At 48.1% G+C, this 19,690-nt stretch overlaps 1 protein-coding gene across 3 annotated transcripts in view; it reads right to left on the minus strand.

The window, feature by feature from the left end:
- INTS9 (integrator complex subunit 9) overlaps positions 1-19,690 on the minus strand; it is a 128,110-nt gene continuing 108,420 nt past the window's right edge. For 2 of the 3 annotated variants that reach the window (XM_045399006.2, XM_005562965.4), the window contains 6 exons: positions 13,069-13,240; positions 10,051-10,175; positions 8,020-8,187; positions 3,604-3,702; positions 2,254-2,391; positions 1-666 (listed from right to left, as the gene is read on the minus strand). In XM_045399006.2, the coding sequence (XP_045254941.1) occupies positions 490-666; positions 2,254-2,391; positions 3,604-3,702; positions 8,020-8,187; positions 10,051-10,175; positions 13,069-13,240 (879 nt within the window). In that variant the 3' untranslated portion in view covers positions 1-489. Of the gene's footprint in view, positions 2,113-2,253; positions 2,392-3,603; positions 3,703-8,019; positions 8,188-10,050; positions 10,176-13,068; positions 13,241-19,690 lie in introns of all 3 variants that reach the window. The other variant, XM_005562966.5, reaches the window with a different exon arrangement.

Raw genomic sequence — 19,690 nt, forward strand, 5'->3', positions numbered from 1 at the left:
TTATATAAAAATAAGTTTTTATTAACCAATGTGCTCAGAGTAGAAAATGCAGATAGATGGGTTCACTTTACCATATTTTGGGATCATCTTATTGGGTGCAGCACTGTAGGCAAGTAAACGAAACCAAAGGCTGGCTCCCCTGCCCGAGGCCTGGGACCCATGTGAGACAGCCAGCCGGTCATCTCCACCTCCCTGGCTCCCATGAGCCTCTTGGAAAACTGCTTCCGTTCCACTTCTGCCACCCTTCAGCTCCTCGGGAGAGCCAGAGTTGAGAAGAAATTAGCCTGAAGTTGAAAGGGAAAGTTCTTGCCTGAAACAGTGCTGGGAGTAAGTCCAGACCATTTCCCTCAAGAGCCACCTCTTCACTCCTTAAGCCAGAGGACACCACAAAGACATGGTTAACGGCCTCTCATGCCACTCGTCAGGTGGCTTGTGAGGGCAGCCAGTGAGGGCCTGCAGGATTTCAGGGAAGTGGCTCAGACGGCCCACTCAGAACTTCTGTAAGAATTTGAGGACCAGGTCCCGCAGTCGCACTCTGAGCATCTCGTCATTGTCGCAGATGATATGGGTCGAGTCTTCTTCAATCTGGATGAGCGTCTCAGCTTCCTGGAGCAGGACGATATGGCCCTTGGCTGTGTCCTCCACCTTAATATCACTGAAGCCGTGCTGCTCCGAAAGAAAAGAGAGAACGGGGTGGGCAGACTGCAGCTGTGAGATCTACAAACTACACTTCGCAGACTTGACCGAACTTTCTAGAAACTGACACGCCTCAACATTAATTCTTCAGACTAGTCATAGGGCCTTTGACAGCAATAGTTTCATATACTTGAAAAGAGACCCAAAACATGCAAAATCTCATGCAAAACAGAACAGAATTTCCACAACCTGCCTAAGCTTTGTGAGCTCTTTGAGGGCACGTCCAAGCCCTATGTTCAGGAGTCTGGGACGCTCGGTTGCTTGCACCATGCCGTCCCCTGGTGACAAAGCTCCCTCCTAAGTTGCAGCTCTCTGAGCTTCCAGGAAAATGCCAGGTGACACCAAGATACCCCTGACTGTGGGACTTGGCAGAGCCCTCTCAAGAGTGAAGGAGAGAAGGCAGCAGAGCAAACTTTTCTCAGCTATTGCTAAGGACAGAATTTCCTTCCAAATCAGACGTGACGTGGAAAGGAGGCATGTGCCTGAAACACACACACAGCAGGTGAAGGGCCTCGGTGTGGGGAGGCCACCTGTACTTCATGGCTGCAGGCTCCCCTAGGGACTTGGACAGGTGCTTGTTCCTCCTGCATAGAGGAGCCGAGGTGGGCGTGCCAGGGTGGAACACTGGGTCAGGACATAGGCCAGGCCAGGCAGAAGGTCCTCATCTTAAGTTTTAAAAAGTCCAGCTTGAGGCCCATCAATAGGGCCCAGGAGCCCTGCAAGGTCATGGAGGAGGATGGAGGAGAGCTGCAACCACCCAGCCAGAGCCTTTTCCCTATGGGAAGATCAACGACAGGTGGTGGAGAAAACCAATCCTAGGAAAGGGAAAGTCTTTAAGATTTGAAAGTCCGTAATTGTGATATTTACATTGGATAGAAAATTTGTAGAAATCTCCTTCCATGTAATTATAATTTGTTGCAGTTCTTGCAAGCAGCAGCATGAACAGTATTACCTTTAGCCAATTCCTTCTCCTTCCTATCAAGGACTCTATAATCCTAATAAAGTCATCTCTGAAGTCCTGTGACTGAAGCCAAAATTACAACCTTTAAGGTTAGATATTTTTTTTCTTTTAATCATAGTCAAGAAATCTCATGTCTGGGAGAAGCAGCCATCAGGGCTGCTGAGACAGAGGGGAAGGGCCAGTGTCCCCTCCCTCCATGGCCTCCTGCAAATCCTGACACTCAGCTGGAGCCTTGGCTCCCCTCTGACAGCAAGGAGTCACGCGTGGAAGCGCAAGGCTCTGGCAGGGCCGGGTCCTCCTTTGTCCTGGCCTCCCTACCCTGCCCCACTCATCACATCTGTGTGTGGAAGCAGCTTTTTCTTCAGTCTGGAGAGGCTTTCTGGTGACCTCGTGCTGGCAGGAAGGACGGGGCACTCCTCAGTCCGCTGTCTTTTTCCTGGGTCTCCCAGCAGGACCTTAGACCAAGCAGATGCCACAGGACAGCGGGGACTAAGTGACAAGCAGCAACATCCACTCCCTGCAGCCAGGGGGCCATAGTGAGCCAGAGAAAGGCTGCCACGTGTGGCGTTTCCACGGCGCCCGCGAAACCTGCTCACCTTCTCCAGGGTCTGCACAAACTGCTCCACGGGGATGGAACCGCTCAACAAAGGCTTCAGGACTTTGCAGTCCGGGACATCATCGCTCACCCGCTTTCTCTTCTTCCCACTGGTGGGCTGGGCGGGCCGAGGAGGGGGCTAGAGCAGAAGGAAAGAGTGGCTTTCATGAGTTTCCTCTGAGCAGCAGGGGCCACTGCAGGCCACACTGAGAGCCTGAGACTATCCTGTCCTCACAGGCCACAGAGCCCTGGCCCGGTTTCCTCAGCTGGCACTCAGTTCAAGTTCCCTGGCTGCCGGGGGCCCCATATCCACACGCTCTGATGCTCAACTGTCCACCCGACCAACACCTTATTCGCTAAGATCTCTGCCTTTTATCAAGATCCACTGTTAAACTTTCAGGTGGTTCACTTTAGTATCTGCTGAGTAAATTCTCCACAATACACTGTGTCGTGTTGCAGGTACAGTCATGACCCTGTGGCTAGGTACACTCACTGTGCGGTCAGACCAAAAGGGGGAAACCCCAGCTTTGCCACCATCTGGCCAATGTTAGAGAAGCTGCCTACAAAATGATGACAGCAGCGAATTCTGAGGGCTCAGTAAGACAAGGCGGGTCAAGGACCCAGCACAGGGTCTAACAGACTTTAAGTGGTAGCTAGGGGCAATTCTACATGTGGCATAAAAGTGACACAGTCTAGATCTGAAAGGAATTCTTAAGATGCAGTGCCTGCCCTGGAGCCGAAGTGCCACCCGCTTGTGTGCGGGTCAGTGGCAGGGCCAGGCTCTCAGGCAGCCACAGCTTCATGCAGGTGCCCTCCAGTTCCAGCCCCCAAGGGCAGGGCTGCACCTGCTGCCCTGCCTTGCATGGCAGCGCTCCCCTATGGAATGTGCCTGTGGCAGCCCTTGGGATGATGTGCGGCCTCATCTCTGGGCAAAGCAGCCTCTCTGAGGCACATGGCCAGGGAAATAATTCTTCAACAAGAATTCATGGGCCGGGCGCAGTGGCTCATGCCTGTAATCCCAGCACTTTGGGAGGCCAAGGCAGGTGGATCACGAGGCCAGGAGATCGAGACCATCCTGACTAACATGGTGAAACCCCGTCTCTACTAAAAATACAAAAATTAGCCAGGTGTGGTGGCGGGCACCTGTAGTCCCAGCTACTTGGGAGGCTGAGGCAGGAGGATGGTGTGAACCCGCAAGGCGGAGCTTGTGCCACTGCACTCCAGCCTGGGCGACAGAGCACAACTGCATCTCACAAAAGCATATGAAGTGCTGTTTCAAATATAATCTGTTAGGTGGTCTGGTCTCTTGTTGGGGAGAGGGTCCCCTCCACTCCCGCCCAGCACCCCCTACCTGAAGCAAGTGCTTGTTATCTTTGGTGTGCAGCACGGCCGAGACGGTTGCCAAGGAGATGCCAGGCTTGATCTCCATGGGCACCAGTGAATCTGCGAGCTGAAAGCAAAGGGCACAGTTCAGGCTGGGGGCCTTTAATGATGACCGTTACTCTTCCTTTAATCTGTATTTACATCACTGCAATCTACAAAGACAAAGTAACTTTAAACAATTTTTTTTTTTTTTTGAGATGGAGTCTCGCTCTGTCGCCCAGGTGACACACCAGGTGCAGCCTTTCATTCATTCTGGCCTTTAGTTCACCCTTGTTCCCTCTCCAGGTGACCAGTGGCAGGAAGGACAGGGACAGCAGCATGGGAGTTGAGGGAGCTCTCTGCTTGCTGAAAGTCTGACTTCTCCCGATGGTGGGAGCCACGGCTTTACCTGGGGGTGGTGTCTTTCTGACCACCTGCACCTGCTGGATGCCCTGCCATGCGGCCTGACCTTATGAAGTGTTCTGTGGCTGCGTTTAGCCGCATGGGTTTTAAGACATGTAGGCCTCGACCTAGCCAAGCCACCTTTATTTAAAAACAAAAACACGCAAGAGGCCATTATGTAAACATGAAGATCAGTAACACACAGGCAGAGGAAGCAGCTTAGGATAGTTAAGCAGATTGGCAAATGGTACGTGAGGCCTGTTTCATGAAATAAAACTGCCCGTGGTGAGCATGAAGCGGCCCTCGCGGAAGAGCAGGGTGTGCGCCAGATCCCGTTCTTCACTTCAGGCCGCCTCCTCCCTGCACAAGGCTGGGGTGGGAGCTTTGGGTTGGCGTTCTACGCTCTCCAAGAAGACTCTGAAGGAGTCTTTATTTTTTTTTTTGAGATGGGGCCTTACTCTGTTGCCCAGACTGGAGTGCGGTGGTGTGATCATAGCTCACTGCAACCTCAACCTCCTGAGCTCAAGTGATGTTCCCTCCTCAGCCTCCCCAGTAGCTGGGACTACAGGCATGAACCACCACGCTTGGCTAAATTATTTTTTTGTAGAGATGGGGGTCTTGCTGTGTTGCCCAGGCTGGTCTTGAACTCTTGGCATCAAGTGATCCTCCTGCCTTGGCCTCCCAAGGCCTGAGCCACTGTGCCTGGCCATAATGTCCATTTTAAAGGCAATCACTGTAGCAAGTTGGATTGAGACAGTTATCTCCATTAATGATCAAAGACATACAATTTGGCTGGGTGCGGTGGCTCACGCCTGTAATCCCAGCACTTTGGGAGGCCATGGTGGGCGGATTGGAGTTTGAGACCATCCTGGCCAATATGGTGAAACCCATTTCTACTAAAAATACAAAAATTAGCCAGAATTGGTGGTACGTGCCTATAAACCCAGCTACTTGGGAGGCTAGGGAGGAGAACTGCATGCACCCGGGAGGTAGAGGTTGCAGTGAGCCCAGATAGTACCACTACACTCCAGCCTGGGCAACACAGCAAGACTCTGTCTCAAAAAAAGACATACGACCAGGCACAGTGGCTCATGCCTGTAATCCCAGCACTTTGGAAGACCGAGGTGGGTGGATCACAAGGTCAGGAAATCGAGACCATCCTGACTAACACAGTGAAACCCCGTCTCTACTAACAATACAAAAAAATTAGCTGGGCATGGTGGTGGGTGCCTGTAGTCCCAGCTACTCAGGAGGCTGAGGCAGGAGAATGGTGTGAACCCACGAGGCGGAGCTTGCAGTGAGCCAAGATCGTGCCACTGCGCTCTAGCCTGGGCAACAGAGTGAGACTCCATCTCAAAAAAAAAAAAAAAAAAAAAAAAGACAATTTAAAATGAGATATCAGTGTATACTTAAATAACTGGAAAAGAATAAAATTGGAAAAGAACTAAAAAAGGACAACATCCAATATTAGCAAGGAGGCAGAAATAAGAGCTGTCTCCAGCTCTGCTGTGGGAGTATAAACTGCACTCATTCTAGAAGACAAGCCGGCAATATATAGCCTAGAGCCAGAAAAGGATGTTCATAATCTTTGACCCAGAAATTCTAATTTCAGAAAATTTTCTTGTGGAAATAAACATATATGGACAAAGATTTATGTAAAAGGATGTTCTTAAAAGTGTTATTTATAACACAGAAAAAGCAGAAATGAAAATCTATGAATAAAGGAACTGTTAAATTATGACAGACCATTGTGCAACCATTAAAGCTGACGCTTTTGAAATACCTTTTTTTTTTTTTCTTGAGATGGAGTCTCACTATGTTGCCCAGGCTGGAGTGCAATGGCACAATTCTGGCTCACTGCAACCTCAGCCTCCAGAGTAGCTGGGATTACAGTCGCCCGCCACCAAGCCTGGCTAATTTTTGTATTTTTAGTAGAGACAAGGTTTCATCATGTTGGCCAGGCTGGTCTTGAACTCCTGACCTTAAGTGATTCGCCCCTGCCTCAGCCTCCCGAAGTGCTGGGGTTTACAGGCGTGACCCACCATGCCCAGCTGAAATATATATATATTTTTGAGACACAGTCTTGCTCTGTCATCCAGGCTGGAGTGCAGTGGCATGATCTTGGCTCACTGTAACTTCTGCCTCCCGGTTCAACCAGTTATCTGCCACAGCCTCCCAAGTAGCTGGGATTGCAGGCGCGTGTCACCACACCCAGATAATTTTTGTATTTTTAGTAGAGACGGGGTTTCACCATCTTGGCTAGGCTAGTCTTGACCTTGGCTAGGCTAGTCTTGAACTCCTGACCTCATGTTCTCCCTGTCTCCCAAAGTGCTAAGATTACAGGCGTAAGCCATCACGCCTGGCCAAAATATCTTTAATTATATACTTACTGTTAGGTGAAAAAGACAGTGTATGAGGTGTGATTCCAGTATGCACACACACAGTGAACAGACAAGGCAAATACGTCAGAATCTTAACATTTATCCCTGGCATTGGGACTGATTTTTGCTTTTGTCTTTATCTCTTAGTTATGTTAACATATAAGGTTTTTATTATTCTTAAATGAATATTTTAAAAATGTCTTAGCTTTAATTTCTCATATAGCAAACATCAATAGACATAACCCACATTAACAAAACCTCTTTGGAGTTCTATTTGTAAGGATGTCTGAGACCAAAAGGTATAAGGAATGCTGGCTTAGAGAGTTGGAATCTAAACCGAGGCCGTCAATCCCAGCCCCTGTAAAATACTAGACAAAAACAATCCAGAGACACATCTAGAGAAAATGAAAAACAAAATCATAACAAAATAATAAAAACATAGTAAACATTAAACAACTCTAAGGATGGCACCTGGTGGTCCCTAACAGCCTCTCCAGGCTTGTGGAAATGAGTCACATTCAGGAGCCGAGACCTCCAACCCAAGGTCTGGAGGCCATTTCTGAACCTCAAACTCCAAAAGAAGTTTGGGCACACTGGTTTTAACAGTAAGTTTTTGTATTTCTTTTTCCTGTCTGTTGAAAACACATTCAAGTTGCCTTAAGGGGTGAAAGGAAGCCAGAGCTATCCTCCAACCATCCTCAACGCTGTCTTTCAGGAGAGGCCGCATCCCTAGCTGTCTCCCTCTCAGAGGCGGGCCCAAGCACAGCATGCCACAGCTGTTCCACATGGACAGCGTGCTTTCTGCTCCTTCCCTGCTAAAACTGAAGCTAAGAGTTCACAGACCCGTAAAATACTTAGACTTTGATAGACCAAAACCTGCAAGTATGCTCAAGAGGATATAAATAACCAAGTTTACAATCCTTATGTTTTTGTTCCTGTTATCTCCCCTATCTACCTCTGAATTCAGCGAACTTTGACACTCATAACTAAGGTCCAGGAAGGAAGAGAAAAGTCACCACCCTATGGTATTTAGGGACACAGCGGGTGTCAGCATCTCCATTCCCCAGGGCTCTGGCCCGTGATGTGGCCCAGGGGTCACACTGCTGAACGCTAAGTATGGACTAACAGCTGTTACTTTATTACTTGGAAAAGCAAGAAGGCCCTGAAAATCCCCCCTCTTCCCGGTTACTTGGTTAAGGGTCCATGTTCTTTGCTCATTCATACTTGAAGTCTCACTCTGTTGCCCAGGCTGGAGTGCAGTGGTGTGATCTTGGCTCACTGCAACCTCCACCTCCTGGTTCCAGCGATTCTCATGCTTCAGCCTCCCCAGTAGCTGGGATTACAGGTGCGTGCCACCACACCTGGCTAATTTTTTTTGTATTTTTAGTAGAGATGGGGTTTCGCCATGTTGGCCAGGCTGGGTTGGCCAGGCAGATCTCGAACTGACCTCAAGTGATCCACCCACCTTGGCTTCCCAAAAGTGCTGGGATTTCAGGTGTGAGCCACTGTGCCCAGCCTGGTTCATTCATACTTGACATAAATCCAAAAGAAGGCCACCCCTGCACGATCTTCAAGAGCCTCTGGAAAACTCTGGTTTAACCCTAGGAAGGAGAACGGCTCACCTCTGGCATGATCTCGATCTTCTCGTACCGGCGTTTGAAGGGCAGGGCGAGGACCTCGGCCCGCCGATAGGACATGGCAGGGGGCTGGCAGTCGATCATGAGGTCCATCCTGTGGGACTGGGCTGGGGGCGGCTGGGTGTACTGCTCGGGACACACCACATGCAGGGGCTGAGGAACCAATGGGACAGGCGAGAAAGGAGGTGTGAAGTACAGTGGCCCCTGCAGAAGGCCCATTCCTGACCCCGATCCACTCCCCACCATCACAGGCTCACCACCTCCAGGCCAAGGTGAACTTTCATCCTCTCAAGCCCAATGAACCGTAGAGAGCAGAGGGAACGTGAAGGCACTGGGGCAGAAGAAACATCTCAGAACCCCTAAGCTGCCTCAGCTTGCATTTGTTTTCGTTTTTTTCACTGTTTACGTAAGTTTCATGGTAACTTCCATGTGTCTGCTCCCAACAGTCTCTGGGCTTCCTGGGGGCACGGTCTTTCTAAAACATTCCCACATGTCTGCTTTTATAAGCTCTTGGCCAATTACCAGGCGCTGTGGGTTCGGAGTTTCTGCTGGATGTGCAGGTCGACTGGTATTAGGCAGTGGACACTGCTCAGGTCATATGCTCACTGTGTACGACCAAGCAGCAGAGGCAGAGGTTTTTTTTTTTTTTAACAAAATGTCCCTTGAGAAAAAAAGATTAGTAAACCAATTTTTACTTTGCACAAATATCACCCAAATGAAAAGGAATGCTGGCAGCCCACAGGGGCACTGTGTCTTCCCCGCTTCTACTTAAGAGCTCGGACCAAGCCCTGAATTCCCTGATGAATACGGCTTTCCACCAGGCTGACCGGGCTGAGCTTCCAAAAGCACCTGTTCCTTAGGGCTAATACTTTTCTCCTTCGAACTGCCCTTTGCTCCTCTTCTTGACCTGTCTCAAAGCATATCATGCCACAGTCGCAGCCTGATGGCTTCTCCCAGGTTTTCCTCGCCTAAAGTGGAGACCAGGTGGCCTCCAGTTTCCAGGATTAGCACCTGACAGGGGGGCCAAGAGCTGGTTTAGGGACTGGGATTTGAAGTTAATGAGAAGCAACACGCCCTTCCCTTCACCGCTGCTTCTAACGTGGATGAGCACACAGTGGGGTACCGAATCACTGCAGACAGGCTCCACGTTTGCCGTCTGCTCTCATCATGCCTAGAGAGCGCCAATATTCTTTCTTTGTTGGGCAAGCACATTAATAATCACCAGAATCCGCTCCTGGGGCTCTCCAGGGGTTCTCCGCTTTCTCTGTTTCTTGTTCTCCTGTCTTAGAGTTTTGTGACACAGCTCTCTCATCCAGAGGCCGAAGGTGCTGTGCTGGGCCCCTCGGCCCTCATCTCCCTCCTGGGAACACCAGGGAGTGGAAAGGGAGAGCTCTTCCTCGCCGGTGGCAGCTGTCCTCCTTGCCAATTCCAGTGCCTCTCCCGACTCTCAAGAGCCAGAAACCCAGCGAGCAGTGGCCGAGCCAGCACAGTGGTTCCGTGGCCCTGCCTTCCTGCTACACGCTCCTCCTGTGCGCGGATTCTCCTGGTCTACACTGTACCCCAGCTACTTCTCCCCTTTCTCCAGGGCAGAAAATGTGAAGTGAAACAAATGACCAAAAACTACCACAAAACCCAAACCCAACAGCACTGTTTGTGGTACCAGCCTACAGGTGTGACATGGCCCCAGGACGTGTTTCAATTAAACTGTCTCAGCTTAGTGAATATGTTTCTAGAATGACTCTTTTTGGCAGGGGTGAGAGGATTTGCTTTTAAGCGGACACAGATGGTTTTCTTTCCCTTCCACTTCTGATTTCTTTAGAATGGAAACTGCTGTCAGGGTGTAAAGACCACTCCTTTTCAGTGTGGAGGGGGGCTGGCCTGTGTCCCAGCATTCTGTAGATGCGTGAGAACTGAAGACAAGAATCAAATGCAGCCTCTCTCCCTTCACCCCACACAAGCATGAGCCACACCAAGGTGACATGACTATGTGAAGGCACAAGCAGTGGCCTTCATTACCTGCACTTCTTTAAGCAGCTTTGACACCTGGATGAAGTTCAGCCGGGTGTCGATGGGGCAGTAGATGCATTTCATGGCCAGCGGCTGGTAAGGAGCCAGGGCTTCCAGGTAGGAGAAGTCTGGTTCTACGGAAAGTACAAGAAAGAAATCTTACAATGCAGACTACACAGGAGCTGCCGAGCCAGGCGGCGGCTGGGGCGCTGAGGGCCCAGAGACAGCCAGGGGGTTGGGAGGGAGCCAGGAAGCACACATGGGGGGGGGACGGAGGTCAAAGGGGCCCCGTGGAAGGAGGGGCAGGCTGGGATGGACCCTGTGGGTGGGCTCCAAGCTTCAGCAGAGGCAGATGAGGTAAATGAGGGAGAAATAACGTATGTGGGGGAGAAAAGAAAGCTCTTCTTTACAACGAAATGCCAAGAAACAAACGATGAAATAAAAACCAAAACCACCATTTGGCAACCATTACAGTTCACCACTTATTCAGATGAGAATCATTAATAAATGCTAAAAATATTAGATACCATTTTTAGGGAGAACAGCTATATACATAGTTTCAAAGAGTCCCCCACAAGGTACTGATTTAATACAATGAGAAAAACAGTGACTTCACAGTGGAGAGGACTGGCATAGACCCCGGGACCCTAGAATCAGCTCCGAGTTAACGCCCAGGTGTGAGATGCACCCGGGAGACAAGTGCACAGCCCCACCCCCAGGCCCATGAATGGTCTGTAGACTGAGACTGCGATGCTCCCCAGCAGGCCCAGACCCTCTCTGACCAGGAAGAGTCCTCGCCCACTGCTCGGCCCAGCCGGTCTCCTGAGGGCTGCTGCAGCCTGCTTGGCAGGAAACATTCCCCCAGCTCGAGGGAGCTACCTGCCTTGAGCCAAAAGACCTCGCTCGGTCCTAACTGATGTGTGCTTTGATTCCCAGTGCAGTCTGCCCAGTGACGAGGGACCCTGGCCTAGGCACACTGGACACACACACGTCCCCACTGTTGTCAGGACAAACTGGCAGAGCTGCCAGGTACGTAAACGCCCATTCCAGTGGATCGTGCTTCTCTGAGAATACTGACCCCCTTTTCACGTATCCAGGAGTCACAAAACAATAAAAAAAAGGTGGCCCCAACCTCTCCCTGACACAGCTTCTGCCCTGGAAGCTCCATACACCAGTTTAAATGCAAACCCGTTACCCAGAGTTGTCACGGGAAATCACACAGTCCTAATTTCCTTTTAGCTGAAGAAACATTTGTACTAAAGCCAGGTTACCTACTGTGCTGTGTAGGTGCTGTCACCACTGTCATGTCAAATGTCAAGAGTCACCACTCAGCAGCAGGAGCAGGAGACACCAACCTCAGCCCCCACTACCTAGGACATTCTCTGGACAACCTCCTGATTAATGAAATCCTGGCAGCTATGAAGTTCGAAGTTCTGGGTGTTGTGAATCAATACCTTGTGGCCCAACTTCCTCCATCGTTAGCTGAAAGTGGGCCTGAGAAGGGGAAAGCAGTCCTGGTGACCGGGCCTCTCCTGGCACTTTCTGCCTGGCCTGGTATCAGCAAGAGCCGGGCTGGCACCCACAGCAAAGCCATGTGTCCTCCTGCTGTGTGAACGCAACTTCCTGGAACACCAACACCTTGACTGACAATGATGGATCCGGCCAAAGACAAGACCCCTCCGTAATCATCCTGAACGCGGAACACAGAACCGTCCTGGCCACAGCAGGAGCAAACAGCCCGCTATGCCGGCTCCGCTCTTCCTGGGTTCTAGATAAGAATGAGTTTAGAAACTCATCGCAGAATGACCCTGTATCCTGATGCCACCCAATACAGGGTGACGCCTCACCTCCGTGAACACCCGGGCATCACCGAATACCAGCCTGACTCCTACAAGGTCTTTTTACCTTGCTTTTACGCATGCTGTGTGTTCCCCTTGCTGAAATGAGGCAATAAACCCAACTTGGTTTGACCACAGGCATGTTCCTGGTGGCCTCTAGGTCACAAATAGAGGCTGGGGGAAGGGCCGAAGTGTCCCTGACCCCCATGCTTCTGATGTAACTGGACTCCCTCCTCCAAACCCAGCCCCTAAAGCTAGGAAGGGAGGTGGTGACGATGATTTCCCAACAGCTGCCACGTGCCGGGTGATGTGCCTGGTGCCCAGAGTGACCCACAGAGGTAGCTACTGACAGTCCCATTTACCGTGGGGACAGTCATGCTTGCTGGTGAATTGGCTGAAGTCACTGCAAGCTGGGCCAGATTTCAAATCAAGGTTTTTTTTTTTTTTTTTTTTTTTTTTTTAAAAACTTCATAGCCTGTAAGATTTCTAAAACCCAAGGCCAACTGAAGATCCTAACCCATGGGTGTCCAAGCTTTTGGCTTCTTTGGGCCACATTGGAAGAAGAACTGTCTTGTGCTACACATAAAATACACTAACACTAATGACAACTGATGAGCTAAAAAAAAAAAAAAGGTCTGTGCATAATTTCCATGATATCCCCCATCACAGATAAGCAAAACGGTCCTAGCATTCAAAGGGCTGGGCGCGCTACACTGATAAAAATGATATAGTGATTATCTACGTAAACTCTCTACTTGACCTTACCAAAGGAATTTTTTCCCCTGAGGGATTTGTCTCCAGAAGAAAATCCATAGCTAGAGTAAACTACAATCAGAAGAGAAAGATCTACCTCTGTAAACAATCCCTAACAGGTAAAACAAGATCGGTTACTGAATCACTGCAGTTCTTGAAATGGCTCATGATATCCTAGCAAAAAGCACTCAGTAGGATTCTGTCTTGGAGAAATCTGAAAACAGGCATGAAGGCCTTGCTGGATGCCCAGCTGTCCAATGGCACACGCTGCTTCACTCTTTCTCTGTGATTTCTTCATTCTTTGGAACCTATAGTAGAACACTGTTTGTATTTATGCCTCACTGCAAAATCCTTCCCTGGGTCTCTACCTTGTAGGTGCATTCACTCATGGCCTCAGTGGAGAGAACCGTTTTGTTTCTTTATTTTTTTCACTTACCCGTGAATATGACGGTGTTGAGACTAGATTTTCCCCAGAGCTCCATGAAGTGGACCACGTCCCCGAAGCGGAGGGAAGGGTGCCCGGTGAACACCACACAGGGCTGTCTGAAGTCGTTGCTGAAGTCTCCGTGGATGCTGGGGTAGTGCTTCAGCTTATTGGTCTGAATGAGCTGGAAAATATAGAAAAAGTACACAGAGATGTGAGCCTGCCCAGGCTGAAGGGAGAACCAAAGTACGGGAGGGTGAGCGGGACTGGATCTAAAATACCAACAAAGAAGACAAGCCACGGATTGGGATAAAATGTCTGCAAAAGTCACACTGAGAGAGGACTGTGACCCAAAATGTATGCACTCCGAAACCCCAGCAAAAAGAAATGAACAACCCTACTAAAAAGTGGGCAAAAAACCTGAACAGACACCTCATCAGAGAAGACAGATGGCCAACTAGCATATGAAAAAATGCTCCACACCCTATGTCATTAGGAAACCGCAAATTAAAATGACGAGATACCACTACACACCTATTATAATAGAATGGCTAAAATCCAGAACACTGACAGCACCAAATGCTGACAAGGATATGGAAGAACAAGGACTGTCATTCACTGCTGGTGGGAACGCAAAATGATACAGCCACTTTGAAAGATATTTTGAAAAATTATGTCCACAAGAAACCTGCACATGAATGTCCTAATTGCTAACACTTGGAAACAACCAAGATGTCCTTCAGCAGGTGAATGACAGAACTGTGATGCATCCAGACAATGGAATATTATTCAGCACTAAAAAAGAAATGAGCTACCAAGCTATGAAAAGACATGGAGGAACCTATTCCTAACTGAAGGATGCCACTCCGAAAAGGCAAGGCCCCTATGATTCCAACTGTATGACATTCTGGAAAAGGCAAAACTATACAGATAGTAAAAAGCCCAGCAGTCATCAGGGATTCGTGGAGGGTGAAATGAACAGGCCAAGCATAGAGGATTTGCGGAGCGAGGAAGCTGCTCTGTGTGATGATGTAATGGTGGATCCGGGTCACTGTTCATTCGTCCAAAACCACAGAAAGCACAACGCCAAGAGGAACCCCTAATGTACACTCTGGGCTTTGGGTGATGGTGACGTGTCAATGTGGGTTCACCAGCTATAGCAAATGCACCTCTCTGGTGTGGGATGGTGCAGTGGGCAACTGAGTGTGTGGGGCAGGGGCATATGATTGCAGTGAACCTAAAACTGCTGTGAAAAGTAATATTTATTAATTTAAAAAAATACAAGTGGATCTTATTAAAATAGTTTTTACCTAGAATGTGATTTTTGGAACACCTGGGCAAGTCAAGTCTTTCTAGTAATACTGACATACTTCCTGGAAACTGATTCAGATTGTTATGGCTTGATTTAGCTGGACTCTTCCTTTATAAACTGCCTGACACTCCGTGCCGGGCCTGAAGTTCTCATTATCACTTTTTGTTTGAAGTACAAGTGACTTTCCCAACACTCGTTAGTCACCAAGTAGTGGCGACAATAAACACATCTGTCACACCAGAAACACTGTTTACCAGTACAGGACCTCCTCCTGTGAAGCTAGAGGTTTAAGCTACTGCAGCAACTGAATAAGGACCAAGACCAAAGACTCTATTTTCTGGGATCATTTCTGTTGTCTGCTACTAGAGAAGCTTCTCTGTGTACAGCATGTGGATGTGTGTGTGCACATGCGCACATGCACACACACGCACACATGCACACACACGCACACACATGCACACACACGCACACGCACACATGCACACACACGCACACGCACACATGCGCACATGCACACACACGCACACACACGCACACACACGCACACGCACGCACACGCACGCACACGCACGCGCACGCACAGATGCACACACACGCACACATGCACACATGCGCACACGCACACACGCGCACACGCACACACACACACATGCACACACACGCACACACGCGCACACACGCACACACGCGCACACACGCACACACACACGCACACATGCACACATGCACACACGCACACACGCGCACACGCGCACATGCACGCACACACGCGCACACGCACACATACGCACACACGCGCACACACACGCACACATGCACACACGCGCACACACGCACACATGCACACACACATGCACACACACGCACACACACGCACACAGGCACATGCATGACAAAGATCAAACTGGCTTTTAGAAATGTGATGTCCTCATAACACACACAGTTATATTATATAACAAACAGCGGCCAGGCATAATGGCTTACGCCTGTAATTCTAGCACTTTGGGAGACCAAGACAAGAGGATTGCTTGAGCCCAGACGTTTGAGACCAGGCTGGGCAACAAAGCAATACCTCTCTACAAAAAAATAAAAGAAAGTTAGTTGGATACTGTGGCTAGAGCCCAGAAGTTCAAGGCTGCAGTAAGCTATGACTGCAACACTGTATCCCAGCTTGGGTGACTGAGACCCTGTCACTAAAAAAAACACAAATTAAAAAAACAAAAAACAAAAAACCAGCACTTTGGGAGGCAGATCACAAGGTCAGGAGATCGAGACCATCCTGACTAACATGGTCAAACCCTGTCTCTACTAAAAATACAAAAAAATTAGCTGGGCGTGGTGGCGGGCGCCTGTAGTCCCAGTTACTCAGGAGGCTGAGGCAGGAGAATGGCGTGAACCCGGGAGGTGGAGCTTGCAGTGAGCCGAGATCGCGCTATTGCACTCCAGCCTGGGCGACAGAGTGAGATTCTGTCTCAAAAAAAAAAAAAAAAAAAAGCAGGTAGCTCGCAGCCTCAAAGCGTTCTTTCAAGTGTATGTTTTGAACCAAGAGTCACCCCTGCGGCACAACACTTGACAATCATCTCCCAGTGCCAGGCCCATTCAAGGCAACAGCAAAGACACTTACGAGTAGATGGCATCTTGTAACGTCTCAGACACTGTGCCTGCCGCCCAGGCTTCCTCGCCCCACCCCAGTATCCAGAGGGCAGACACCCAGACTTCACAGACCCTAAATATCAACCAGGCCAAAGGAAGCACTGCTCTGGGAGGCTGTTTCATGGATAAAGCAATGGCCTGTGATAGGCTCAATCCTGTGGCCACACGTGGTGCATGAGAGGGCCCTGGCCAACACCTTGAAGTGCAAATGAAGTCACCCTAAGAGTGGGGATGTGGTCAGAATGGGACACACCCCAAACAGAAGCCAAACTGTCTTCACCTTGAAGACCTCATCTTTAATTAAAGAGACCTGGTTGTATTAGGAAGACACTAACACTATCCCGGAGATCTTTATCAGCTGTCGCATGCTTGGATGGAATATGAATAGTAAAGCCGGAGCAAACATCGAATTCCCACTTTCCTTCCAGGTAGTCTGCAAGTCAAACTGACATTCTTTTTTATAACCTATATGGCCAAAATCATTAACTGTCTCAGTTAAATGGGTGAGTGGCTGTCAAAAGGAGTCTACTGTATCCAGAGATGTCAAGATGATGAATGTGATTCTAAGAATAGCAGCAGGTCTCTGCACACTTAAGTCACTTTTAAGCATTATCTATAGTTCCTGTAGCTCTACTGATCAATGCATAGAAACTAAGATAAATTCATCATTTTTTGCCAATTGGATCTACCTTTCTAGCCAACTTACTGCATCTGACCAGCGGAAATGAAGCTGTGGGGCAGGAATTCTGGACAGTAATGTGTTACCAGTACTAAGGGCAGAACCATCGTTTCTCATGCGCAATGGTAACAATACCAAGGGTCGACTCCCTCGTGCCCTAACAATGACAGGTGCACCTGAGGAACCCTGATGGTGCCACCAGTCTACTCACATTCCTAACTCTAAGTGGCACCAGGTCATCTGTGACAGGTGGGTAAGTGAGAATGTGATCACGCTCCTAGGAAACAAGCTCTACAGCAAGGCTGACTGCAAAGGAAGCAAAATAGACTTTCAAAAGCAAAGTCCACCACAAGATGTTTTGCCACACTTAATTTTCTGACATTTTAATAATATTTCTAGCCTGTATTTCACTATGGCATTGACACAGCTTGCAAAAACCCTGGCTGCTGAAATACTATTTAGACTACTGCAACCAAAAACTAACTTCTTCAAAACCTTCTACTTGGCATCCTGGTTCACTTATAAGACCTCTCCTTTACAGTATGAAAACAGTAATTACATTTAAAGTAATTAGCAGGACATTTGTTGAAATACGTGTTAAATAGTTAACTCTAAAACAAAACTCTAAAACTAAATTCCTAAACGTATCCATCTGCACTAACATGCTCTATGTAAAAACAGTCTATCTGCCTTAGTTGAAGAAAGGTTATAATTTTGACAAAGAAATGAGTGGGGAGATAATCACAGTTAACATGGATGTATTGTAACAGTACACTCATCAAAAGCAGCAAATGAACACTGACACAATACTGCCCCCTCTCATCTACATGCCCCATTCAGACTTTACCAACTGTTATCAATGCTCCTAATAGCAAACAAACAAGACAACAAACAAGTTCTTCCATTTCCAGATCCAGCCCATGGCCATGAAGTGCATGTATCTGCCACAACTCTTCATTTTCTTGGCAGTTCCTCAGTCTTCCCTTGTCCCCTAGGTCTCCGGCATTCTCGAAGGGTACAGATCAGTTATTTTGTTGAGCATCATCAACTTGGGTCTGAATGCTCATTAGATTCAGGTGAGGCATTTTTAGCAGCAGGATCACAGAAATCATGCTGTTTTCTCAATAATTTGCACTAAGAGCCATGCAGTGTCAATTAGTCCAATTACTGGTGATGTTAACGTTGATTGCATATGTCAAGTTTGTCCAAACTCCAGTTACTATTTCTCTCTTTAAACATGAATTTTGTGGGGACACACTTTTTGGGACTATAAATGCTCTAGTTCTTCATACAATTTTTACTTGTTGGTTTTAGCACCCACTGGTGTTTCTTGCAGGAATAAATTATAACTGTGGTGGCTGCCAAATGGTGATTTTCTAATTCTAAGATTCTTTCCTACATTAATTATGTAAGTTTACTGTTGGAAGAACTTTCCCTTCTTGCCTACGTACTCAGTTACTTCACTATGGATGCGGGAGTTTCTGTTATTCAATGGATTATATTCATTACTAGCATTATTTATTTTGATGTTCCAGTGATCTCAGATGTGGCTTCTGACCCACCATTCTCTGAGCACACAGCAAGATCTTTCAGCCTCATGTTGTATTTTCCAAAGAGGCCTGGTTCCTTTTAGTGGAGAATAGTATCTAGAAACAGCATCTGGGAGTTAAATGTGTTCTTCAGTTAGTGGCATGTAACTCTCCCAGGCCCTCTCTCTGGCCAGAGTTGGAAGATACGTATGTGCACACACGCACGCATACACACACATGCACAAGTGTATTTCTCTCTGTGTCTGTCTACATATATTGAAAATAGGAGTTCACACCAATACCATCAATTCTATCCAACAGCACAGGATTCATTCCGGCCTTCGCTCTTTCCTTATATCTAACTCTGTACACCTTGATGGATTTTTTACAAGGTGAGCACATGTACATCAAGAAATAAAGCATTACTAGCTCCTCAGAAATCCCTCTTTGTCCCCTTCCTGTCACTACTGTCCCCTCCCCTCCAGGATCACTACCACACTGGCATCTAATACCACAGATTAGTTTATTGTATTCAAAACACAATAAACTAATTTTATATAATAAAATCATACCATATCTACTCTTTTAGATCTGGATTTTTCACTCACATTGTTTGTGAAGTTTATCTACACTGCATGTAATTGGAGCTTATTTGTTCACAGTGATGTAAGGTATTGTGTGATTATACCACAAAATCTATTCTATTGTTGATGGGCAGTTGAGTATATTTCAGTACTATTACCAAAAAGTTTAGGTTTTTTTTTTTTAAAGACAGGGTCTTGCTCTGTCACCCGGACTGGTGTGCAGTAGCACGATCACAGTTCACTGCAGCCTCAAACTCCCTTGGCTCAGGTGATCCTCCCACCCCAGCCTCTAGGGTAACTAGAACTACAGGCATGCGCCACCACACCCGGCTAATTTTTTGTATTTTTTTGTAGAGACAGGGTTTTGCCATGATGTCAAGGTTGGTCTCAAATTCCTGGCCTCCAGTAATCCTCCCACCTCAGCCTCCCAAAGTGTTGGGATTACAGCTGTGAGCCACCACACCTCACCAAATTCTAGATCTGTGTGTGTGTCTTTTGGTAACATCTCTATGCATTTCTGTTCGATGTATACTTTAGGAACAAAACTGCTGAGGCATAGAGTACATTGTTCAGCTTTAGCAGATACTGTCAGTTTTCTTTTTTTTTTGTTTTTGAGACAGAGTCTCCGTCTGTCGCCCAGGCTGGAGTGCAGTGACGCAATCTTGGCTCACTGCAGGCTCCACCTCCCAGATTCATGCCACTCTCCTGCCTCAGCCTCCCGAGTAGCTGGGACTACAGGCGTCCGCCACCATGCACGGCTAATTTTTTTGTATTTTTAGTAGAGACGGGGTTTCACCGTGTTAGCCAGGATGGTCTCGATCTCCTGACCTCGTGATCCGCCTGCCTCAGCCTCCCAAAGTGCTGGGATTACAGGCAT

Source organism: Macaca fascicularis, chromosome 8, assembly GCF_037993035.2.
Source record: "Macaca fascicularis isolate 582-1 chromosome 8, T2T-MFA8v1.1".
Taxonomy (NCBI): Eukaryota; Metazoa; Chordata; class Mammalia; order Primates; family Cercopithecidae; genus Macaca; species Macaca fascicularis.